The 27421-nt window shown below is 37.0% G+C and overlaps 1 protein-coding gene across 1 annotated transcript in view; it reads right to left on the bottom strand.

Annotated features, from left to right (window-relative positions):
- Window positions 1-4844: 4844 nt before the first annotated feature.
- The window catches only part of zgc:63587 (uncharacterized protein LOC393431 homolog), a 29414-nt gene continuing 6837 nt past the window's right edge, over window positions 4845-27421 (bottom strand). The window contains exons 5-12 of the mRNA XM_066643567.1: window positions 26159-26282; window positions 24825-24959; window positions 24564-24681; window positions 10413-10514; window positions 10168-10313; window positions 9140-9223; window positions 8115-8172; window positions 4845-6403 (exon numbers count right to left, since the gene is read on the bottom strand). Coding sequence (XP_066499664.1) covers window positions 6335-6403; window positions 8115-8172; window positions 9140-9223; window positions 10168-10313; window positions 10413-10514; window positions 24564-24681; window positions 24825-24959; window positions 26159-26282 — 836 coding nt within the window. The 3' untranslated portion in view covers window positions 4845-6334. The remainder of the gene's footprint in view (window positions 6404-8114; window positions 8173-9139; window positions 9224-10167; window positions 10314-10412; window positions 10515-24563; window positions 24682-24824; window positions 24960-26158; window positions 26283-27421) is intronic.

The raw sequence follows: 27421 nt of genomic DNA on the forward strand, positions 1-27421 counted from the left end.
CGACAACTTTTCACATACATATTTGAAAACAGAGCACACTGTCCAGTTCACAGTTGTTAGATCTTTTTAAAACTGACATCATTTATTCTTTGAGATATCACTGATAAAACTAATATTTTATATTCTTGTATTATATACATTATTTATAAAACCTTATTGGTCATGTGGATCTAGGAGCACATATGAAATATGAACCAATCTTATATTAATCTGTAAAACCGAAAAAAGTGAAAATGAAAAATGTACCTTTATTCTCAGTCACTTTGATTATACCATATCTCCTTTTCACCACAAGTTTATTTAAAGCTTTAAATGAGCTTAAACACATACTAGCAACCATAGACATATACATGCAGATACCACATTGGTCATTTCTCCTTGGAGTGATGCATAAAAGGCCATCATATTTGTCAGGACAAGTTGTTAATGGTTATGAATATATGGTGTTCAGTAAATTAGGCTAATCAGACATGAATTTAATTATATGGGGCTATTAGTTAAATTGAACTTATATAGTTAATAACAGTAACAATTTTATGATATCATGTTAATGTGTGTATATCCTGAACTTCTATTTACTACTGTGAGGGACAAATTTTTAACTCACCTTTACACCCGTTTTAATGTCATGTGACAATTAAGCTCACTTGATTTGATGATATTTAAATTAGCAACTCACTTTCTTTTACAAACCTGTAACCTGACTGTAACCTGTGGGGAACCTACACCTACATAATTGACAAAACAATTTACATTATTTATAAAGATGGGTAGCACAGCAGGTAGTGGCGCAGTCACACAACTCCAGGGTCCTGGAGGTTTGTGTCCATAAGTGTCCATAAGTGTCCATAGGCGTGAGTGTGTGTCACCCTGTGATGGCCTGGTGCCCCCCTCCAGGGTGTGCTCCTGGCACATTTTTTCATGAGATCCCTAACCATGCAGCAAAGAGTCCTGACCTGAGAATTGAAAATGGTTATTCAAGTTGCAAAAATGATCAGACACTCAGATCTGGAAACGCAAAACATTCCTTCCAGAGTCCATAACCACCGCTGTGCACATGCGTACCCAGAAAGTGCTCCAATGTTGTTTGTTGACAGCAATGGTGTTTTCCTGACACACCTCATGTAGCTCAAATTTGTACAGTCCCATTTGTACACATCCATTTTCACAAAAAAGAGTTACAATACATGTTGCTGTTCTTGAAGACTTGGGAGTCATTTGAAATCTACATGGATGATGTATCTTCCCATAACTCCCTTACAATTCAGTGCATCTAAAATACTTACCAGTCGGCGTTTTTACGAGTACATCCCTGACACGTAATGCATCTTCTCAAAGTTTTAAAGAGGGATTTACCTGGTACTTACAGTGTACCTTCTCATAACAAACAGATTAAGAATATGAAGCAGTATAAAATACTTACCTGTTTCTGCTGGTACTTTAACAATTGGGAAATTTTTATGCTTTTATTCAGCGGGCAAGTTTCACTCACATTCCAGGGGCTTATTATGCTTCTAATCATTTTCTCCCAGGTCTGTAGGTTCAGTTGAGTAGTTCAGTCAGGATGAGTAGAAATAAGTTACCTCTGAAGTGCACAGCTATGGAAGGCTTGTCATCCAAAGACAAAAAACTGAACGCAGGCATGCATATATATATATATATATATATATATATATATATATATATATATATATCCTTACACCATTAGATAATACAGGGAAACAATGGGGAGCAGGCTGGATGTAGTTCCTCAGTTCGTTGCTTCTTACACCTTAACTACAGCGAAACTACAGGAAGGGGGCTGGATTACGTAGTGGACAACTGTTATCCGGTTTTACTATGTAAATAAACAAAAACTACAGGGAGTGAGCTTTACTTCTGTGTTGTGTTGTTCAACATTTGCTCTGCCATTGGATTGAAGACACCCACACATCAGAGTAATGTGGAGCATTTTTGTCTACACAAAGCGTCCAAAAACGATTAAACAATGTCAACAATTACCAATTTAAGATAATTATATTCAACAAAAAACACAAAACAATGTTCTATGAACAATCAGTACCTGTAATCTCACTTCATAATTTACATTCCACCTTAAATGACACCTTAACTCACCTCGGACTCAATCGCGAGTAAGAGTTAACATATTTAAAAAATATAAAACAAAATTTTAATGTCGACAATTAGAACATATAATACATTTTCAGGCCTAAAATTAAGGAGCCACGCCATACCTTCTCTAAACACGGTGTTATAAAGATGGGGAACAGGCCTACTTCCCACACGGAAAGGCTGAAGGTACACTATAAAAAAAGCGAGGAGATGCACTGTAAGTACCAAGGAAGCACACGTTAAAACGCGGGCTGGTAGCTATCTAAGTGTCTTAGATTTACTGATGTATATAAAGAAGTTATGGGAAGGTACACTGTAAGTACCTGGTAAATTCACTTTAAATCATGCAAAAATACACTATAATACACCAAATACACTGAGCTGCTCACCACGGTGGATGGTGGACCTACAGCGATGAAGCGACACGAGCGTGTCCCAATTCAGCTCTCAAGTCTCTGACACACATTTTTTAGGTCCCAAAAAGAGTACTTGTCCAGGGAAATGATGGTTTCAAATTTAGTTCACGAACTGGGATGTGAAATATGGCAGAACTAACAACAGACGGTGTAGTGGCGCCACATTAAGTTCTCTCTGTGAAATGGCGCTGAATTAACCGATCCTACTCGCGCATGCATGTTTCAACATGCATTTCTAAAATAAATTCTGACGCATGTTTAAAAATGGAAGGTCAGGGTCAAAGTGGGTCCAGAGCTTACAAAGAATCACTAGGCACAAAACAGTAACAAACCCTGGACTGGACTCGAGTCCATCAAAAGGCACCACATGCTCACTTTATCTTGATGTACAAACAGCATAGGTGTGGACCATAGAAGAAAAACGTGGGGGGCGCACATGGACAATTTTGCATAGCCAATCCACCTACCACCATGGCCAGAATACCAAGCTAATCAACTAAAACTGTTTTGTGCCATCTTGTTTATTTTCTACAATATAAGAGGATAAATATCCTGTAACTAAACTAAACCTTTAGTTAGGGAACATAATTGCATCATATTCTACTATAATGGCAGAATTTACAGTTGTATTATTCCACAACTTATATTATGTTCTTTTATTTTACACAGTTCTATAATGAAAAATTACAGATTAATTCTGGAAACAATGCAATGTACCTTTAAGGAACAGAACTGGACTGAAACTACTGTTGTGCCTTTGAAGGTACATTTACACTGTTTGAACTTTTAGTGAACAATAAATGTACCCCAATTGTACCTGAGTGTGTGTAATAGATAAATAAATTATTCCAACATAGTATTATCAAATATATTATTTTTGTGAAAATGTCATTAGTTGACCCAGCAAGTGTTTCCAGTGACATTGCTGAGCCACATACTACCACAAATACCATGTCAGTGTCACTGCTGTGCTGAGGATGGTCCCACACTTTCAACAGCACTCCTTGGATCAGAAAGTGAACATTGTTGGGTTAGTCGTTATAATTAATCATACCCAAGTCTATAACCTCCTCAAAGAGCACCCAGTGGTTCCTTACAAAACCTACAGATTTGTACAGATGTAAAAAAAGTTTATTTCTGCATGGTCTGTGAGAAAGAAGTCAAAAATGAATTCATGTTGTTCCTAATTCAGATTTTTCATAATTCTGTTTAAATGTAATTACTGGGTTTTGAAAAATAAAATAAAAGAAATACTGTCACGAGTTTCAAAAGCCCAAAATCATTCTACGATGCTAGCTTGCAGACTGCAAAACCGGTAAGCCTCACAATTGCCAAAGAATTTTGGTCACCCTTGCAAAATAGATTACAAGTACAATAAAAATATGGATGCTGATGCCAGATCTGCGTTTAAAGCACAATTTATGCTTTAATGATTTAATGACAATGATTTCATGTCTGACATTCTATGGCCAGGCTCATCCCATTTCACTCACATGGTTAAGTGGTCACTGCATATGTATGCCTACTGTGTACAAGTGTGTATGTGTTTTTGTGTGTATTTGCTTCCATGATGTGACTTATAGGTGGCAATTGGAGCTATTGCACTAATAATGGATGGTACTTGATCTAAAATTTGGAGAACCACTGTCTTAATAATAGTCATTAATCAGCCACAGTGGAATAGTCCCTGTAGGAATAAAAAAAAGTATTATTTATTAAGAGATATGCACTGAAAACAGCATAAACTTGACAGAAGTTTTAGAAGATTTATTTCTCAAAATAAGTAAAAATAGAAAAAGATTGTAAGCATCTTACAGAGTAGTGAGTTGTACTGTACCGTGGACATGCAAAACAAAATAAAATAAAAAACAAAAAGTTCATCCAAAAACAGGAGGTGGCCAAGTCAAAATAACAAGGCAGAGCTACAATAATTACAAAACAAAATCAGTATGTTTATGTATGGCTAAATACTACAGTGATGTAGTGCAGGATGTTGCACGGCAGGGATGATTTCCAGCCTTGAGCCATACAGACCTGCCCATTTTTGTGACAGACTTTATGTGAATCCTAATACACAGTGTTTAACAATAAAGAAGGAAAAAATAATGAAAGAAAAAAAGTAAAACCAACAGATCTAAGCTGCAAAAAAAAAAAACTCCTTAGTTAAATTATGCACTACAGCATATGCAGATTACAATAGAATATTAAGGAAATTTAGAAAAGATATAGGAAAAATAAAGTGACACACTCCATGCACAACAGAAAGTAATGAAAAAAGAGAAGTTGTACCAGAATCTAAGGTTTCCTTGTTTTAAAAAAAAAAATAAATAAAAAAATAAGACATTTGAGACATGGAGCATGGCTTCAAAACGGAGGGTGTTTTTCAGCACACCAACACTTTTGTTCAAAGCATAGCACAATTAGCACAAATATTTCCTTACAATATAACCACCATAAATATTATTTCATCAAAAATATCACCGTCAAGATACATTCCATCTCCAAGAAACAGCCCCTGGTAACTTTCATTAACAAAAATCCAAGCTGAGTAATGCTAGATTAGTTTCTCTCGTTCTCTTCTGCACTTGATTTTAAATGAGTCTACCACCCTCTATTGGCAGTCACATTATATTACAGGCCATAAGCTGCATGGTCCAAGAACTTCTCCAAAAACATGAAATGTCCATTATATGCGGTCTCCAAACGCCTCCTTTCTATAGGGTGTTAAAGCCTAGCAGCCTTGTGATGTAGAGCAACTACAAGTGGAACTGTGTTCTCTGGCATGATGGATTACTAGGATGAGTTGGCATGGCATGAGATCCACTCTACTCAACATCAGAATCACAGGTTGTGGCAGAATGCAATGAAATCTTCAGCTGTATTCCAACATCTAGTGTCAAGTCTTTCCAGGATTAGAGAAGCTAGCATTTACTGTAATAAAGGGTTGATAAATTACTTATTAAATACCCTCATACCAGAAAATAATGTAGTATAAACAGGTGTCGGCATACAAGCAGACGTATAGTGTAGGCCTAAGCACAATTCATATTTAATTTGTTTAGTGATTATAACATAAGCTATCAATGCTTTCTCTGCTTGTGTTATTATCTCATACATAAAGTATGTATAGCAATGCACAGGATAGTATTTCACTACAGGAACCTAAATGAACCCACTACAACTATGACACTACAACAATGTCTCTGAAGCAACCTGTATTCTCTTATCATCTGAACATAAACATGTTGTAAACTCTCTCTCTTTGTGTATACAGCAGCCTACAGTCACTGCTTTCTCAGTGCCCATTTGTCAAACAAGAACCACTGGTTTAAAAAAAAACAACAACAACAAAAAAAAAAAACAGATTGAGCTGCACAGAAAAGCTAGGCACTGTGGCCATGGAGAACACCTGCAAAGCACTCAAAAGGGTGCATTTGACTGATATGTACTATATCGCTTCCATATAATATGCCTTGACATATTGTTTGCAATATAAAACTGTTCCATGCACTTTAGAAATGATAGATATAAACACATGAAGATACCTCTGTACATAGTATACAGACAGGCATTTAAAAAGATCTGGTTAGTTCAGTCAACCGGGAGCATGGAGTCATAAGTGGAAATAATTCTACTTGGGATGGACCAAAATATATAGGGCCAATATATTAACCGTAGTAAAACTTGGAAGAACTCAGATTAAGGTAAACAGTAAAGGATTGCAGTGACTGAATGATGGCGCTCCTGGTACAATAATCACACAGACAGGGACACACACACACACACACAAACACGCATTATCTCTCTCAGTCGTCTCCAGGCTTCATCCTCATTTGAGCCTGCATTCGGGCAATCATCTCCTGCATACGTCTTAGCTGTGGAGGAAAAGAGAGGAGGGATAGAGAGAGTGTTATTTAGTGGTCATTTTGTCTTACTGGGCCGTTTTACATCTTCATTTATGGCAACAAAGATTTTTTTTTAAGATGTAAATACCCCACATGCACCAAGCTTGTAACTCTCACTGATTCACATGAAGCAGGATGAAATCATTCACCAGGGAGTGCTCTTAGCACTTAAGCAGCTTTAGGTGCTTTATAAGAACAGGGAGAATGGTGCATTAATGGCAGTGTGTGTCCCAGTTCCATTTTAATTAAATCAACCAGCCTAAAAACATGTATATTTTTCTTGGTCCACATCTTTTGAAATAATGATAAATCTCTCGATGGATGGACTGACAGGAATGCCCTACATCTGTCTACATAAACTTGCAGTTTTTACACAGCAAGGATATTTACAAGAGAAAATTTATGCAGCCTTTTCATAGTCCATCCAAGGATAATAAATTCAGTCAGACTTCACCTACTCTCCCACTATCCGAGCTATCGTTCTAGAAAAGTGCTCACACTTAGCTTAGAAGTCCTCCTTAATGTGTTCAATCTGGAGCATTTTTCATTATTTCTGATTCAAAGTTTTAAAGTTTTATTACTTGTGTTTTTCCTGTCAGGCATTTTGGAATCTTGGGAGGAGAAAGCATAGATTATATTTGTGTGCTATTAAGTCAGGTTTTTTTTTTTTAATTATTATTGTTTTGCCATTTTAAATACTATGAATACTTGATTAACCATCAAAATAATCTGGAGTATACCATATTAAATCTCATTTGTTCAGAATTGTGACAGTAAGAGTTTTTTTTTTTTCTTTTTAAAAAACACATTGCAGGATTTTCTGAGGTAAATAAAGGGATGACTCAGGAATACTCATGTCCAACATTACAAATGACATGGCATGACATTGTCTGGACTGTGGTCATTGCCATCAGACTCTGTAGCTTATCCAGACCTAGCAGCTTATTATGTTTTCCCGACATAATATGCAGTCTGGACGCACAGGGTAATCTCCTACGGTATTAAAAGGGGTTTCCAAATCTGGAAGAAAATGTGTCATGCTCCGTATTCATGTGCGTGTCTGTCTATGTGATCCTTTAACTCACGACCTACAAAAGCATGTCATTAAAATAGACTTCAGCTACGCAGAGACATGCACTGACCATAAATTCCAAGACAAACACAGCTAACTGGGGTCTCCTAAAAACAAATCGCAGACAACCAGAATTTTGACTATACATCCTGCAGAAAACATATTAAAATGACAAGCAAACACATTACCGCCTTCAAGAATACACACAGACACTCCCCACTACACAAGAGTTCAGGGGAATTAAGAATTCCCACCATTAAAATGGGTAAACTAGCCTATCTAACAGGAAGATGATATCATGTCCTGTGCAGAAACGTTTGCCAGTTGTTCTGATTGTGTTGTAGGACCATGTCTGCTTCAGTTATATGTCCCACCAAGTCAAAGAACAACAAAAAGATCACGTCTAGAGGATGCAGTTGTTAATTCACACAATAACCCCGTTTTGGCTCCAGCACCAAAACACATTCATGTGATGTATGGGGTGAGAGAGTGCATTTAATGGCAATAAAATCTATAGATATTTCAGTTGCAAGATCATTGATGGTGATGGTAGTCATATTTCTAACACAAACAGAGTCCATGGAATAAAAATATTTGAAGATGTCTTACTTCAGCCTCCTTCTCCATCAAGATCTGATCTTTGTCCATCACTTCATCCTCAACCGTTCTGCAAGAGTCACATAAAAATACATTACATTCTGTGGTCACTCTGAGAACATATTTTTCTTGATTTTCAGAAAAGAAAAGAATGGGAGCTTGCTGAAATGGCAGAAATTAAAGTTTGTGAAAGTAGGTGCAAGAGTCTCATCAAGCCACAGAAATAACACCCTGAGTAGAGGCTTTAGAGTAAGGCTGCAAAATATCGAGAAGATTCTGACATTGCAATGTTTGAATTATGCAATATGCACTGTGCTGGTGACAAAATAGAGGAAGTTTCACCAAATATCTTAAATAGCTGTGTCTGGAAACAATGAAGCATTGAGCAAGTGATTGCTGTGACTACTCTTCTGAAGACATATTTGAGAGAGAAATTAGGTAGTCAAATAACAATGTAGGCAGAGCCTGCGTATCAGACACATGCACAATTTTTTTCTTACTTGACACTGTACGTTCTGCAGGCCTGGGGCATAAAGTAGCAGCAGATAAAAGGTTGAGAGTTTCACATAAATTTATTTAATGTGAACTGTCAGGAAACAGGTACACATGGCTTGGTTTTATGAACAAACCACAAAAGTGCTCCTGCCCTGGCTCTTAAACACAGTTTCCCTTAATCATCTTAGCTGTTTCCACCATATAGAGTCTGCAATAAATCTTCAGCCATATCTTACATGTCCAGGATAGTGAGGTACTCAGCATTAATATCCTATTACTAAACATTCAAAGTGTACAAGGGCATAAACCATGCCATAGTGTACTATATTGCTAAGATCTGCTACTACCGAGTCTGGTCAAGAGGTCTGGTTTCAGAAAGTTTCTCAGTGTGGCTGACCCCTGCAATTGTGTCCTGGCCAGCAAGCAATTCTTAAATCATCAAACCGTAATGCCCTGCTATGTTACTAACACAATGACAAAGCTGAAACAATATACTCTGCAGTCCTGGTTTAAAGGAGGTTTTGTGCAAACTTTAATCTTACCTGCCAGCTCTCTTCAGTCTCTCTGAACGGAAGTTTTCATAGTGTAGGTCCTGCGTCACCTCCTGTAGATCCTGCATGTGGGTTCTACAAAAATGCACAGCTATATTTTAACAACTATAGAAAAAATAATGAAAATCCAGTTAGGACTGAGAGTCTGTCTGAATTACATTTAGCAACCAGTAAATTTCAGCAGTTCACACATGTCTCACACTTGATTATAAAAACACCAATTTTCTGATAGCTTTTTTTGAAAGAAGTTATAAAAAATTATTCAAACATCAGTATCAAAGTAAATATCATTAATGAAAATGTCTGAAATATCCATGACCTGAACAAACACTTAAATAAAACACTTAAGAAAATAACCTTGGAAATCTCTTTCATTTACATGTCGTAGACAGATATAAAACGTGATGTATACACTTGGGCCGCTAAACCAATGAAAATTGTTGCCAAAAACAAAATAGGAATTAGGGGCAAAGCATATATGAATATGTTTAAAATAATATATTTCTATTTACAATTAATTCAAAGGAAAAAACAAACAAACAAACAAAAAAAAAATAAAGCTGTATGGACCAAATGTACAGATTTTGCTATTTGCCACAGAACGAGTTCTAATTGAATTCGTTTAGCCACATTATGGTGCTATGTGGCTAATTCTGACAGAATCTAATTAAATGCACTCAGTTCCATGTCTCAGTTCCACCAAATATGCTCAGGATATTGCACTAAATTGTATTATATTTGTTATTTAAAGGCAAGAGGCCACTCTGGGAAAAGGCTCTACATTGGTAGTGGCCAAAGGTTTAAAAATCTGTGACTAATGGCACCAGGCAATAGAGAATATCAATCTCTTCACTGTGGAATAAAAGTTCATCCCTCCAGAGTTTTGAGAATCATGCAAACATGTCCAGCAGGCCAGCAGGGGGCAATACAGCACCAACACAAAAACATGAGGACTGATTAAGCAGAACAGAAGTGAATTTTGGAAAAATAAGTAAATCTAAAGCAGTTTGTGTACTCACACCAGCATGGTGCGGAGTTTCAGGAAGTCGTTGTGTTCAGGGTTCTCCACTTCCACCACACCCCACGGATAAAGGCGTCCTCGAATCTTTTTCCCTTTTACCTCAATCAGCTGGTTGGAGCCAATCACTGCAAATGGAATGCTGGCCTGAGAAGATATAGCTCAGAGTATTCAAACAGTTCATATACACTTGCATCATAATGTTGAGGTTAATATTTTATCTTTTAGAGAAATAAGACCTCTAACCTTTAGGACACGAGTCTGCTCTTTAAACTCTTCATCCTCATCCGAGTCTGCATCAGGAAGTTGGTAAATGCGGATGCCATGCTCACTGATCTCATCCAGGATCTGAACATAGCAGAAAAAAAAATTAGAAACATACAGGACATAGAATTTCAATTGAGACAAGTAATCATGATTTCACTGTACAATAGACTACAACAACTGACTTCTTTATCACATCTGCTAGAGTAAACTGTTAGCTAAGGTCATGCTGATAAAACCTCAGAATTTTTCACAGTTGTGGTGATATAAGCCCGGGGTCAGATTTACAAAAATGTTCATAGAAAAAATCCTGGAAGAATCTTAATACAAACACAATGGCTATGTTCACACAGCAGGTAACAGTGGCCTAAATCGAAACCATTTCTTCATATATGACACAGGTGTGTTGCTTATGTGGCTGTAAGAACAGCAAAAATCACATTGAACTTGACTTTTAAAATCAGATTTGGGCCACTGCCACAGATTGGATATGTATCGATGTGAACAGCCAGCTCGGAAATCATGTGACTTTTATTTCACTCGATGGCCACTGAGAATGATACATGGACCAAATCCAAAGCATTTTCATTCTATTTTGAGGTGTTTAGGACATGAAAATGGTGTGGTAAAGCATTTTTGTTTTATAAAAACAGCAGGAAACTAAAATCTTGTGAAACTTCTTAATCAAGATTTTTGTCACTCATTTGAGAAAATACAATTTGTGGAAATTGGTATGAATAATTTTTATTCAGCTGTGAGACCCAGCATCATCATTTTATGTTTTTATTATTCTCTTAAATTTTTAGTTTATATGCTGCTTTTCACATTTGGAAAGAAAAAAAGGTGTTTTTGCGACACAGTAATGTCAAATAAAACTCCAGTCTAGTTCTATTTCATTCAAAAAACAAAGTGCTTTGGATGGAAGAGATGGATCTTTCCTTTTGGTCAGCGAGCCTGAAGCACTTCCCTTTGCACATTTGGGTCTGTTAAGGGAGGTGATTTGTTCAGAGTGAAGTCAGATCTAAGTCACATTATACAGGCAGTGTGAAGAGGAAAAACTACTTTTACCTGCTGTGTAGTAAAAGTAAAAATGTAGCTTAAGCAGCTCATAGGAATTAACCACAATCCTCTTTATTAAAAGCTTCAGAAAAGTGTTATTTCAAAGAAATCAAAAACTGGGTTTGACTAAAAAGGTACATGTGATATATTCATTTAATTGGAACTTAGCCACATCTGAACATTTTCTGTAATGTTTCTGATAACGTTCTTTGATGTCTAATGCAGGAAAAGAATAAATCACAAAATGAACATGCATCCACACCCTTGAGGTTAAAGAGGGTGATGTGCAGCAATCAGTGCTGAGTGGAGCAAGATGACAAAGTCAGTCAAAAGACCTGATCTGTCAGTGTTGTCCAAAGACTGAACAAAAGGGTCATCTCTTGTGGCTTCTTGCAAATCAAGGGAGCTGTAGAGCTGAACTCATGACCTCATGTTTCCAAAACCTGAAAATGACTCACTTGGATTATAGTGAAGTGTGCAACTACACAACCTTGTGTGTACAAGCAGACCAGCTGAGACTAGCTGATGAACAAAGAGAAGAAATCGTCTAGTGTAATATGCCCCTAATGCCTGGAACAAGTCATGTCTGCCTCAGGGACTATATTTAATCAAGGACCTTTCAGAATAAAACCCCCTGCAGTTCAGACACACCTGTGGAGGAACAGACATGAGAATTTATTATTCTAACATCAAAGCTGTTTACATAAGAGGCATGTTCACAATACCATTTGGGGAAAGCCAGCCAAAAAACGCGGCTAGCAGACTTTTCCTGACATTCTGAGCACTTTCATGTAATCTCAGCAGGGACAGTGATTCAAAAGGGCAGAAGCGCCCACTCCCCTGGCTTTATAGAACCCCCTCCTGTTATGACTAGGCTTGTTTTCACAGTGTGGAGCAGTGGTGAGATAGGACTGGACGGGACTGAGTGTGTATGAATGTTCGTGTGGGTGTCATTGTTGCGTGGTCCAACTGCAAACAAACAGACCTTGGTCATCTGAGATAAAGCGTGACTGTGGACATGTCGAGCAAGCGAGAGTGCAAGAGTGCGAGAGAGAGCTAGCACGTGTGCAACATGAAGGGAAGGGGAATGTGAGAATGAGCAAGAGAGAAAGCAAGAGAAATAGAGAGGGAGTGGCATGTCCTTATGTTTAGGGCAGGCTCGTACAGTAGTAAGATCATGAAGCATTGGGAAAACACTGGTATAAAAACAAAAAGAGAAAAAAACTAAACCCTTTACTTCACAATGGAAGGAAAAAGAAACATACAACAGAGGAGAAAACATAATGTGCCCCAGTGCCAGCCAGCGACAGGAAGACGTGCTAAGACAGAAGTCCACAGCCAAAGCCGAGATGGCCAAGGATAATTCACTTCAGAATAAACTCCCCAAATAAACTCTCCTTCAGCCGAGCAGCTTGAGAAATGCTTTCATTTGATGATTATTGGAACAACTGTCAATGAGATTTGAAAAAACAGCCACTTTCTGATAGCATTTTAAAAGTTATTCAGGCATCTGTATCAAAGCAAACGTGTCATTAATGAAAATGTCTGAAATATCCATCACCTGAACAAACACATCAAGACCAAAGGAAAAAATTTTTTCCAACTTTTGAAATTGGCACAATTGAGAAAATCCAATCCATACATACAACAAATCCATATTTGAATATAAAAAAACAGAAGCAAAGTTAGCAAAAGATAATCGTAGAACGTAGAAAATACAAACTGAAAACATAGAACAACACAAACAAGAATTCCCAACCACAAACCAAAATGACATACAACGATCAGCCATAAGAATAACGTCACTTCCTGCATTTACTGCACCCTCTACAGTTCCATTATGCATTTCTCTTAAAATGTCTAAATATGAGTCTCTATCAGAGCAATCTGGGCAATTGTTAACCATACTGTACAGAACAAAACCTGACACTAATTAGACTACGATATTCAGAGACAGGACAAACTATCTAGAACAGGTACAACTAAAGTTAAGAAATTCTTCCCTTTCCCTTTTGATGCTGTGTTCCCCAACTGCCCAAAACCAACAAACTGACCATGGTTTAAATAGAAAATTAATAGCAAAAATGCCACTGTGTGTAAAAAAAAAAAAAAAAGGGTCATTGTTAAACTTCTAGCATACAGTTACTGTACTGTTTACTTCCAGGATGTGAAAAAAAATGCACCAAATGTAGGCCTAAAGGCAGCCTCTTCAGGGCAGAATGTGTTTGAGTTGGCCATGTACACCTGGAGTCGGGCCTAGAACAATGGCACAGGAGTCTCTCCACTGCTGCAAATTGAAAAGGGAAGTGAGCCTCACAGGTTCTGGCCGTGATTTGTTTATGAAAGGACGCGTTATGAGTTGCGACCGTGTGTTTGCCGAGCTGGAAAGAGTGCAAGTACCAAGAGGAAAACTCGAGGTGTGGGAACCGTGTCAAGAGGCAGATATGATGGAGGTTCCAAGGGACAAAGGCTACAGCAGCTCTACAGACAGGGCGTGAGAGACTAGATGCTCTTCAGAAAAGCATTCTAAATGATGAGGTGGAAAAAAATGAAAATGAAAAAAGGATTCATTTTATAATGTAACAGTATTTGGTCTTAACCAGACTTTATTAGACTAACAACCTTTTAATATACCTGATTAAGCATCTGTATATCCATAAAATAACATTTCTTTTTTAATCTTAAATTTTTTTTTAATCTTAAAATATTATACCTGCAAGGATCAAGCATTACAGCACCACTCTTACCCTGTCTAAACAATACTGTTCAGAATGGCACCTGTTGCTTTACATAATAATGAGCACAAAACTGTCCCTCATACTTTGATTATCTCTAATCCCAGCAATGGACCTGCATTTATATCAGAGCATAAGTAAAGTCAAGTTTAAGTTGTATAAATAAAAAGTGAGTAAACAGAAATAAAAATACTGATTAAATATAACAGAAACAAGAAAGAAAAAAATGAACTTCAAAGTGGAAAAAAAGCAGTGTTTTCCAAAGTGGATGGCATGGAGCTATTGCAAGTGGGGGTGCAGTAAGGCAAAAGAAAAGTGGTATGTTTGAGCACTGTTAGAAAAACCAAAAAAAAAAAAAAAACACACGGGAGTGGGAAGACACTGCAGAACCACTTTGGGAACCACTTTCTGCTGTCGGTTGTGGTGTTTGAGCCTTGCACACACTTAAGGTATAGTAAATATTGCATGTATTAAAGATAGGTACTACTGTTCACATGCAGCTGCATTTATTTAACCTCTGAAAGTAATTCTCTAACTGCAAAACTCACGCCAACACCTGTGGTATGTGTAATCATCAATACTGTCTCATAATTAACAGTAATTGTGAACGGCACTCTATTCTTGGCCCAATGCATTTTCCTGAGCAAAACAGGAGCTTCATACTGTGTAGAGACATCTATATTTAACCTTCATACACAAGAACATAAATACAGGTCTTAAACCACAACCCCATTATTATTGTACAAACAGAGATTTCACCATGGAGTGCAAAATAGCCATTTCACACTCTGACAAGTTGCAACATGAGCTTACTGCCCCAAAAACATACAATGTAGTTATGCTAAGTCGCTGAATCTGAAAAAAAAAAACTCTCTTACAAACACATTTTGTTTACCAAGCAGATGAAATGTACAGTATTTATTGAAGCATGGCTTGCCAGGCCTTAGAACAATACTTGGAAGTTGAAACATTCTCTGAACAAGAAATGAAGTCAACAATGTGGAGGAAAAAATAATGAATGTGTGAAAAGGCATCTTGGAGTGACCGAGGTTGAGAAAAGTCAAACCACCCAGTTAAGAGTTGTTAGAAAATCTCACAATCTAGCGAAAGCCAAAAAACAAATTTCAGCATTCCATAGCAGGCAGTCACAAACACAAATTTTTAAGTTTTACACCTTCATCTACTTGCTCTGAACTTGACCACTGAATACTTGGAGGTTCCAGAGGCTTTCATTTACACAAAAACATCCAAAAGATTTATGTAAGCCACAGACAAACTCCACAGGACTGACCAATTACTTGGCAGTGTATGAGTGTGTAACAGCATGTATCAAGGTTGTGTTAATCTGGCGTCTTACAGGCAGCAGGGTGCTGCAAAAAGCTCACATTGGCAAATTCCAATCAGAGATGACCGTGCGTGTGTGTGTGCACAAGGAGCTGCAAGACAAGGCTTACATAACATATTAAAAGTATATATATATATATATATATATATATATATATATATATATATATATATATATAAAACATTAGAAAGCCTTAAATGAGGTGTTGCTATAGAAAGTTTTAACACAAGCATTAAAAATTCTATGAATAAAGAATTTAGTCGGTTGTTAGTCCCTGTTTAAACATGGGGCTAAGGAGTGACCTAGTTTGAGTTGGCCAAACAAGTTTGAATAATAAGGAGTTTATTTATTATGGTGGTGTTTTGTTCTGTTGATCATATTTATTTAAACTGCATTTAATCATATTGCAATTTCAAAATCATTACATCTCACCAAGCAAAACATGAATTTGCGGCAAATAAATAAATAAAAAGAAAGCACGGAACTTTATAGAACTTTACAGTGCAGTGCGAAGGAATGGTAAATTATTTGCTAGCTAGCACTTAAATGCAACTGTAGTAAAAAATAATTAATAATAAATAAATAAAAAAACACTTTATTTCTGAAAAAATTCTGAACATGTTTCCTCTCCAAGGTGGAATTATCTTCAAATTCTGGAGACGCCTAACATTAAAGTACACAGACCAAAATTACTACAAAACTAAAGAACAAATGAATTACAAATGACTTTATGTGGTAGTTCAAACAGTGAGTAAAATTTAAAAAAGTTAAAGTTTAGCCACATACAAACCAGAATAAATGTTTTCCTCAAACATACCATTCCACCTCAAAATGTGCAGAGCTTTTGAACATAAACAAACCAGAGAGAACTTCAGTTCCCTACAATTGTAGACATTCCCTTTATTTTAAATGTTTTTAGCTTGTAAACATGTAGAACCACTCCCAAAAAATACACTGCTTAACGCTTGTTCTTTAGTGGTTGCATAAAGTTAATATTATTATTATTAAACTGTTAACATCAAATATTCCTATCACAATTATAACATGCCAATTTGGAGGCCCGGGACCTTTCCCTTTCTTTCCAAAAGGCTATTTAAGCTAAAGAAGCAGATGCCTTAGAATTCATAGGAACACATCAAATAATGAGACTGTAAACAAATAATATCAAATATATTAAAGCAGCAGTACTTTTGCCTATTGCTAGGCTTTTGTGGAGGGAAATATGTGAACACCAGTGCTGCCACTCTCATGCCTCTTTCACATATGAACTTCTGAACTTCTACAAAAACTCAGGAACATCAGATCCGGAGATGTCCTGGAGTAGTCACATGCTGCACACTGTGTTAGGTTTTTTGTGTCTCGCTGCAGGTAATGTCCTACATGATTTGGCCTAGGGTGGCACCTGTGCATCTCATGCAGGAAACATTCCTGAACATTTGTGGCTGGGTTCTGACATGTGCTGAGTCTGACTTCACCCTAAGTCTCTATAATGTAGGCTGTGGAATAAAGTCTGGGTAACGTCTGGGATGAATGCTGCGGGTCTTTGCCTTCACATATACAACTCCTACGGTAAACTCCACAAGATTTCTTTGCTACCATGCATGTGTAAAAGGGGTCTATGTGATCTGAGGCAGACAAGTATGGCAAGAGGGCCTGGATGTGATAATTGGTATAAAAGTTATTCAAGTGACAAATAAAAGATTTACTTGAATGAAAGGGCTATAATTTCACTCATATACAAATATACAACATACAGTGTGAAAGTTAATGAGCTTCAGCAAGACTATTAAAACATGATAACTGCCTATTTGACATATTTTTGTCTAAAGAGTAAAATACTCCCAAGAGCATATTGTGCAATGTATCAGACGTAGTAAATCTTAAAATCTGATCATAAAAGGTCAACAGACACATATTTGAGACACTCTGAATGTAAGGTGTAGAAAAAGTTTCACTTTACAAGACATCCCAAGGTCCAACCAAGTTAGTGTGCTATATTAATGTAAGAGATCTAGGACTTTATGGATATATATTACTACCAAAAAATCTGCACTATCCAAATATGAGCACCTTCATACATGAAATAAACACAAAGTTGCTTTGAATATACAGCCATTATCAAGCAGGTTAAATTGCAGCCCTGAGGATCACGTTGCAGGGACTGGGAGGGTGTGTGTTGCAGTAATGAGTATTTATTGTTTTTACCATGAGTGATAATTGTGAGCAAGTGGCCTAGTGCCAGGTTGCAGTCACTGTGCATGTGAAGCCAAATAAACAGCACTCATTTATGAAAGGGGACACACACACACAGGCAAACACTGTAAAGCACCCTTTAATTTAGGGTTTTGATGGTTACGGTAGATAAATGTGAGATCATGGGTTGCCCATACACAGGATGTGCTTTAGGCTCAAATTCTTAAAACGCCTGACACTGAAGAGATAACGTTTCCCGAGCAGGTCAATCAGCAATCTGTTTTGCAACTACACCACAAACTGAGTGCACAGCAAGAGTCATGGCCTAAACCTCAAAAACAAAACACAGTACTAACACACACACAAACAGTGTATCACTCAAAAACACGCACAAATCTTCTGGGATTGTTCAGGGTAGGTTTCTTGGGGCACGCTGGCCAAAAGACAATAGGAGGAAAGCTTTAAGGCAGCAGTGGGTATTGGACAACAACCACAAACAATTAAACTCCAGTGTAGGAAAGAGTTACACAAATATTAATACAAAATATTTTCATGTTTTTTGTGTAGTGCTATAAATGTCCACCCAGCCAGGTCAGTAACTCAAATGGTCCCAGGAATAAACTTTAATAAAGTTAGAAGAGTGGTCACAAGTTGTGACAGCATGTGCAAGAATTGTAGTGCCTATGACTTCCATCTGTTTCAACTACCCCCAGAAATCTACATATTTTCTAACTTTAATTTTGAGCCATTCTTAAAAGATTCTCTTCTGATTATGTGTTGTGGGTGAAAAAAAGCATCTTAGAACAAAGAACATTGTAAAGAATCACATTGAACACTTTATCTCCCCGTTGAACCGATCTTAATAGCAGGATGTTCTTGGGAAAAATGGGACCTGAGTATTAAGCTGAACACTATGAAAGTATTACATTTATAACATTATGTTTTATTTATTTTTATAAATATAATCTTTCCATTTTTTGGGCTGGAAAAATCAATTAATAACCACAAGCAATGAGAGCCTTGATAACTTCAGTTTTTGTGTAAGTTTTCTATGTTTATGAACAACTCTTCTCAAGCCAAATATCCCAAGTCCTGGCAGCCATAACTACCTGTTGTTCTAATTCTTTATAATGGTTGTACACAGCCTGGGCTTTCATTGTTGATCTGCTACTACTGCTCAAATAGAACTCTCTGTGTCTCTAAAGAGGAGAAAAGTAAAGGAACCAGTATTTTGAAATACCATTATTGTAACTGTACACAGGATACATTTTATTTTACATGGAATCTCTCCAACAGAAACAATAAAAAAAAAAATTATAAAATGCAAAATAATAATAATAAATGTAATATAAATAAATAAAAAATTATATATATATATATATATATATATATATATATATATATATATATATATATATATATATATATATATATATATATATCTTTAATAATTTCTATATTGGAGGGATTACCTTTTACTTTCATAATTAATTGCTTAAAAGTTATGTTACAATTAATAATAATAGATGCTGAATTGAGCCCAAGTGCTTCAACTCTGAATCACTGGTCCACAGAGCGACACCCAGACACTTAAAGAGTAAATTCTCTGGGAGTCAAATCCTCTAAATCCATTTACTTCGACTATATTCTGCGGCTTTCACCATGAAGTTTGGCAGGATGGCTTGGAAATCATAATCTGAAAATATTCTAGGACATTTCATAGCATTATCTTTCCCATGTTATATAATGAAATGAACACTGCAGAACTCAAATTGAAATTTTTTTTGTGATCTCCTTTTGATACGACCAATGCCCAGAACTCTGTACCAGACAGTATTCAAACAAATTTACTACAAAACAATGAGGAATACACTGGAAAGCTTTTGGGAAACATAAACTTGTCAATGAAAACACTACACAGTATGTGCCCATAGTGCTTTAGCATACATCATTCCTACAGCAGGATGTAAGTGAAGGCCAAGTGCTACTGAAACATCTCCAGAGTGCTTTATGAGCTGCAGGCCACTATGACCTCAGTCAGGGAAACTGGCGCTAGGTTTGATAAGAGTCCAGCAAACTGCTGCCCAGGCCCCCTCCACCAATTGCTCGGACACATTTCAGGAAAGCCATATTGTTCTGGACAGGATGCTTCCCTTTTCATGAAATCAGGGCTGTGGAGAGGGGACTGACAGAGTGGGACAGCCTGTTCTTCAGAGAGAGTGTGTGTAAGAGAGACCAAAAGTTTGCCTTGCATGGTGAGAAAATAGTGGGTAAAGAAAAAGAACAAAAAAGATAAATATCAGACCGACTACATAAGCACAATAGGCTATTTGTCTTAATTCGGACTAGGCTATGGGCATTTTAGAAAACTTGGCACTCACAATGACATCATCACAAGGAGAGGGGAAAGACATGCTCATTTGGCCTTTTATTGCCCTGTTTAACCTGGCACAATCTAAAGCAGTGTTTCCTGTCAACACTTGGCCATGAGTTCACCTTTCACACACCAGAGTTGAACAGCAACATAACCTTTTATCAATAGATTTTCTATACCCTCACAGCAGTATCAAACTAACATGATCTCAAAAATTAGTTCATATATGACAAAAGGGGTACTACTGCAGATACTTGTAACATTTATATGTTATGATTTATTATATTATCATTAAGCAAGTGCACATTCACTAGTGGCTCTGTTTTGCTAAAACCGTGCAAATGGCCTGTTAAACACCCACAAGCTACAGAAGCGAGCTACAGAACGAGAAGTGTAAGTTGTTGTAGGAGAATGTCAAGGAAGATGGCCACAGAAGGATGACAAACTGAAATCTTAACATTCTGGTGATCACTTGAATAATTAGATAACTGCAGAAATCTGATTAAGAACGGATTATTAAGTGCATGCAAACACACACTTTGAAACCAGGGGGTTCAAACTATCTAAATGTGCAACATAACTCTGCTGCAAGGAAAACACCATATAATCAATCAATCACAACTACCACAAAGTCCTAACTCTTTTGTGGAAAAATTAAGGCAAAATACAAGAACAGTTTGGCAAGCAGAGGTGTGCATTCATACAGGAAGGCCAAAAAGCAATAGAGGAAACAAGCAAATAACAGGAACTTCTAAAAATAAAGACACTTAGTGATGCCACAGCTATATATGTAGTTGACAACTGAGCCCCTTGACTTCCTGCACATAATTGTCCATTAAGAAAGCGAAATGCATCTCAATGACAACAAAAAGAGGCCAATCCAGCTCAGTTCAGCTGGTTCTTCAGAAGAATCGCTGTATGCTAAGTCATCTTGTGTGTTCTGAAGGTCTGAGAATTTTAGCACTGAGATGACCCTGGTTGAACCAAACTTGGGATTTCACCGTCAGTAAATGCATGCAGTGATTGCAGGAAAAAGTCGAGATTGCATTGTGCTTATCATCTAATCCCAAACTATTATGTTATGATATAACACAATGTGAAATATAATTGTACAACTACATTTATCAATTTTAAACATCTTGGTATTGGTAAGCCAACATTAGCAGGTTTTAGTCAGGTTACTGGGGTCATTCATGGTCTGACCTCATTCTTGGCATTTGGCTAAACTGTGGATAAAGGTCGAGGTGGATTTTGCCAAGCCCACCTCAGGACGTCACTGGGAGGAAATGCAGTGATTGCAGGAAGACAACCAGATTGCATCGTTTATATCATGTGACTGTCCACCAAAAACACCAGTATAATGAGGCACAACGTGCATTCTCACACACGCACACATAAATCCCAAGCCAAGGAATGTTCACTGATGTGGTAAAAACGGCCTACATTATAGCACATTATATATATAGGCTGATCACCCTCAGGCTGTTGTGTGTTGTTGTAAGGGCTGTAAGATCCACCAGCTGCCTCTTGATTTCCTAAAACTCATTGTAATCTTTTTAATGCAGTATAACTAAAGACAGACAATCAACTGAGCCACAAGAGAATAGACAGATTAACTTCGTGATATCTCTCTCTCTCTCTCTCTCTCTCACACACACACACACACACACATAATGCTGGGATTGTGTGTGTGTGTGTGTGTGTGTGTGTGTGTGTGTGTGTGTACCATAGTTAAAATTTAGGGTGGGCCGGTCTCCATTAAGAAACTCATTCATTTCATCCAATATATCATTTTGCACAAGGCTGCAACATACAAATAAACATTCTGATCAGCCACAGGATTTTTTTTAAACATTTCACATTAGTAACTAAAGCATTGATAATACTTTTTTTCTACTGATAATATTTAATATTAATTCCACACGAATCCATATGGGCTTTGGGGATCTGGAAAAGGCAGGGTGTACTCAGGGAGTATGGGTTGGCAGTTTTGCATGAAATCAGACTTGTTCAATTGGGTGCTGGATTCTGCCAGGGCTTTGCCTCATCTCCACTCCTGTTGCTAATGCTGAATAGGGTGGCAGAGTCTGGGCGAGGTGTGGCAACTGCAGTAATGCAGTCATTGTACAAGACCGTAGTGGTGAAGAGAAAAATTAGCCAAACTGCACTTTTTATAAGTTGATCTACATCTCACGCTCATCTATGTCATCAGCTTTGGGTAGACAGAGAATAAGATAAATAGTAAACAAAAGCAGATAAAGTGACCAAATCTTGCAGCCCTCACATATACATATCAAATTACCAAAGTCTTTTTCTTATAATAACACTAATAATTATTTCTTATAATAATTCTAATAATTGAGAAAAATACCATCGGACATTCCTCTGCCTCCAAAGGTACTTGCACTTACTCTCCCAGTGTTGGTGGGATTGTGTGTTGGGGATGACAGCTAAGAGCTTATGGGATGAAATTGGAGAAAATAAATGACTGAGTGAAAATCGGACAAAATGCATGCTATTAAAAAAAGTAAATCAATGATATACTTAGCTTCTTAAGCTTCAATGTTAAGTGAAGCTGACACTCTCATGTAGATTTATTCCAATGTTGTTTTGGCCAAAATCTCAATATGTCCCTCTTTGTTAGTCACAGTCACAAATGGTGCATACATTCTTATATATCCTGCCATAAACAAACTTCAGATCATCCACAAAGGCTTACATTATTCATGTCTATTCTGAGACAGACACACACAGAGATTGTTTCATACAGTAAGATCACTCTCGGGAGGAGGTCTTTGTGTAAAATGAAGAGAGGGAGAGATTCGAAAGAGAGGAAATCCTATTTACATTCTTTCTAAAACATACTGTGCAGGCGAGCACACAAGCACACACAGATCTTTCTCTCCCACTAAATACAAGCTGTCAGTGTAACTTACTGCTGAAAGTAAGGGTAAAATTTAACAGATGTCAGCTCCACATTCCATGTACCTTCTTAAAATGCAACCAAAATAAATGAATCTGTCTCTATCTATTATATTAATACATAGGGCAAGAGGAACACCAAAAATTTAAGCACTGACATAACCAAACATATGTCACAAATTGTCTAATAAAATATTTGCCTCAAAAACAGATGTTATTTTTACATTCATAATGGGCAAAGATGTGTTATAGTAGGAACAAAACAAGCTTCAGAAACAAATATGTATACTACACGTTTTTTAATATTTCACCTGAAATTCAGGCTGTATAAAAGGAGGATAGTAGGAAAATGCATTTAGGGCTGTGCCATATCGTATCGTTCGCAATAATATCATCATAATTTTTAAAATGATTTTAAAAAGTCAATACCATGATATAATATTATAACATGTTTACCTAACGACGTCACACAATTAGCCATAATACAGCATACGTTCTTTATACGAGTCGTTTAGGCACAATGAACTATGGTAGAGAGTGGCTGCGAATGATTGAAATTACATTTGTAATAAATAAAATCATCTAATACTTTTAATATATATTACATATATTTAATATAATAAATAATAAAATAACATGTTCTTGAAATTAATAAAAGTATTTTTAATTGTTTTGTCATATCACCAAGGATACTGTTATCGTGCAAATACCCTAAAATATTATGATATTATTTTAGGGCCATATCGCCCGCCCCTAAACGCATTAATGTAATAATAAAATGCCTTAACTTTATTTTCATGGCCAAAGTGCCTAAATGGTAATGTGAACCAGGAGGAAAAATGTAAATATGCATTTGCAACAACATGCAGATTCAACTAGAATGTTGACTGCGAAGTTTATTTTTCTAAGCATCATAGTCCTTCATATGTCACATACATAAGAGAAAATATGCGTAGCATAAGTGGAAAATAGGGTGAAGTTGAAAAATTAGGTGAGGCAGGCAGACGAGTGCAAGAAAAAGTGCAAGAGTAATGTTAGTATATTCCTGTTAAATGTCTGATAACAGCAGAGGGCAATCTGAGTAAAAACAGACCAGTTGTACTATAAATTACACACGGACACACCAGCAGGAAAGCACAGAATGTTCCGGGAGTCCAAACCCTGGCGATGTCCAGCTTCACACCGATGGGGCGTACATAAGTGTCTGTGTGTGCACTCAGGAGACAAAGGGAAGCATCTGCTAAAATCAAAGTTTGTCTACTATTGTCCAGGTCAGGGTGCTGTTGCTGCCCCAATACATGCTCCACATGGCTAATAGCCCATTTGCATAGTTGTCTCTGGGCCAAGGTGTCAGGAATAAGATTAACAATAGCAACCACGCAAACACAAGTGTGTAGTCACACTTATCTCCTCACCTGCTGTGTTTGTGTGAAACTGAAATAAACACAGACACACACACACACACACACACACACACACACACACACACACACACACACACTCACCCTCTGCTTGAGACGGTCCCTTTCTCTCAGTGTCAGAGTGTCAGCTTTAGCAATGACAGGGACGATATTCACTTTGCTGTGGATGGCTTTCATGAACTCCACATCCAGGGGTTTTAATCTAGTAGAAAACACACGCACAGCCCCCCCCCCACACACACATTATTACATAAAGAAAATAAAACCAAACTTGGTTGGTGTTTAAAACAATGTTGTGTCCTGAGCAATGCTCAGAAACTGTGTGTGCATTAAAGCATGATTTACCCATGACCAAATGGAGATATGAAGTAGAAGCAGCAGTGAACTCTGTTGTCCACAATGTGTCTGCGGTTAAGGCCACTCTCATCATGCAGGTAGCGCTCAAACTGATTATCAATGTACTGGATGATAGTCTTAAAGCTGATGAGGAAACATGATAAAATGTGTAAATGCTCAAGTTTATATTAGGGCAAATATGGGTAATATGTCAAAAGTCATACACAAACCGTTCATAATTTGCATTCAAAATGCCATTAACTACAAGATAAAATTTGTCAGAAACGGCAGAAAATATATTCAATAGAAAGTTACACAAACTTTACATTAAATTTGTCCACTCTTCCTCACTTCCTTCAAAGTTTAATATCAATGTGTTATAGCTGTTCCATACCAACAAAAGCTCTTCCCAAATGGGTTCATTTAAAACAGGCACTCACATCCACAACTGCCTGAACATACTTTAGTTGCTATGCAAATTTCTGTCATGTGCATCTAACAGGAAAATAAAAAAGGGGGGAAAACCTACTCAGAAAATGTGATTCCTAACCATGGTTCAGAAAGACCAAATAAATGACTCAAATGAATAGTGCTTACAGCTTTCATCTTTGAGAGATTTAACACTGTATATGTATTGCTGAATAATATTCAGTTTAATACAAAGAACTAAAATATAATTGCTGATTGCAAGTTAAAAGGAAATACTCTTTTGTCATACTACTGCACAACACAACAAAGTTCTCTCTTCATCTAAAGCTGAACTCAAAACCAAGGACGTTGCTAACAACCGATGTTGAAATACACAATTTTACATTTTAATAATAAATTCTGCAGAGATGAGTATCAGAAGGAAGCACTATGCACATGTTCTACTCCGGCACACAAGACCATAAATTAGTCAGATTGCACACAAACAAACATTCTCATGAATCACCATAGATTGGACCTAGTTATCTGATGCTTGTGTTCCGCTGTTTGAATGCTCAACATGCACACTACATCTCATAGGAATCACCTCTGCTCCTCCACTGCCCAGACACACAGATATTATCTTCCTTCAGTTATGTCCTCACGTCTGTTTTTCTGAAACCACAACACTGACAAATCTCCCTCAAGGCAAAATGTCCAAAAGAGGACAAATGGAAATGACTATATGTTGTCAGGTGGATGCCACTGCAGAGGCAGAATGTTAAGCAGGGAGGAAATTATTTCATCAAACACCACATTCTCAGCGTTCCACAGGAAGACACCAGACCACAGTTATGAATAATAGGTATTTCAATTTCCGCATTTATTTGCCAGGGAACAGGTGCCCTTGAAATCACACAAACACACACACTGACCAGTCTTGACTGTTGATGGCATCTCCGTAACCAGGTGTGTCCACCACGGTGAGGCGGAGCTTAACCCCTCTCTCCTCTATCTCCACTGTCGATGCTTCAATCTGCACTGTACGTTCAATCTTCTCTGCAATTAACGTAATAATAAACAATCTCTGAGAAACAACGTACATGGATATACTCACAGAAAAATAACTTTACACAATTAATTTCATGGAGAGTTGAGCGCTCGCTAAACTCCTCCACTACAAACCAAATATTCAATAGCATCTTGGAAGCTATAACTAGATTTTTTTTTGTAGGTTACTTCCAATTCAGATCCAGAGGATTTGGAGTAAAACTTTACCCATTTACTAAATGAAAGACACAAAATTGATGTTTACGGTCTTCATTAAATAGAGTGAAAAGGCATTATTTGACAAAAATCATGGACAAATTTTACGTGTGCTCCATGGTATGTAGGTTCACAAGCAGCATGTCTTAGTAACAAACAAAGTTTTCTTTGTAAGTGTAAATTGTAACAATTGGCTTTTTTATTTGTCCCTTTTCAATTTTGCACCATTTAATCTTTGCTTGTAGCTTAAAATATTTATTTATTTAATTAGCATACAGTAAAAAGCTACTTTTATTTACGTGTCATTAATTTAGGCTTTAGTCTGTATCATTAAAATCTATTTTTGATAAGCTGCCAAACCTCATGGCATTATGCATGTAGCCTTCAAATATATACTGAGATCTGTTAAAGCATTCAGGGGTACAACACCCCGCTAAAGTCAGCCACCAAAAAACTGACATAGGACTCCATATATGATGTTAAATGTGACTGATTAAAAGAAGGGTTAAAAAACAATTAACTGCACTCCAAAACAAAACCAACCAAGACATTAATATTTCCCAATCCAAGATGATTTAGAAATGAAACTATTCATAAAACAGACTTGACTGTAAGCCCCCACAGTCACTGTCAGAGTAAAAGTCCATCTTGAGCACAATAATAATTGATATTAAAGTTCAGTAAAACAGGGCCAGGTAAAGATATGTGACCTTTCAGAAACAGAGCCACGGGCTCTGACTTTCATTAAAAGTGGGCTGTTTTCTTCAAAGTTTTAATACACATTCTACTCAGCTGAAGGCTTTAGGGGGCTTTTCCAACAGACAAATCAAAATGAAAGCCTTTCTGCATTCCACGAGCAGCACTGTGTTTCAGAAACTTCTTAAACTAACTATTCATCTATTCAGACTTATTTCATTATAGGTAGGGGGCCA

This window comes from Hoplias malabaricus, chromosome 14 (assembly GCF_029633855.1).
Source record: "Hoplias malabaricus isolate fHopMal1 chromosome 14, fHopMal1.hap1, whole genome shotgun sequence".
Lineage (NCBI taxonomy): Eukaryota > Metazoa > Chordata > Actinopteri > Characiformes > Erythrinidae > Hoplias > Hoplias malabaricus.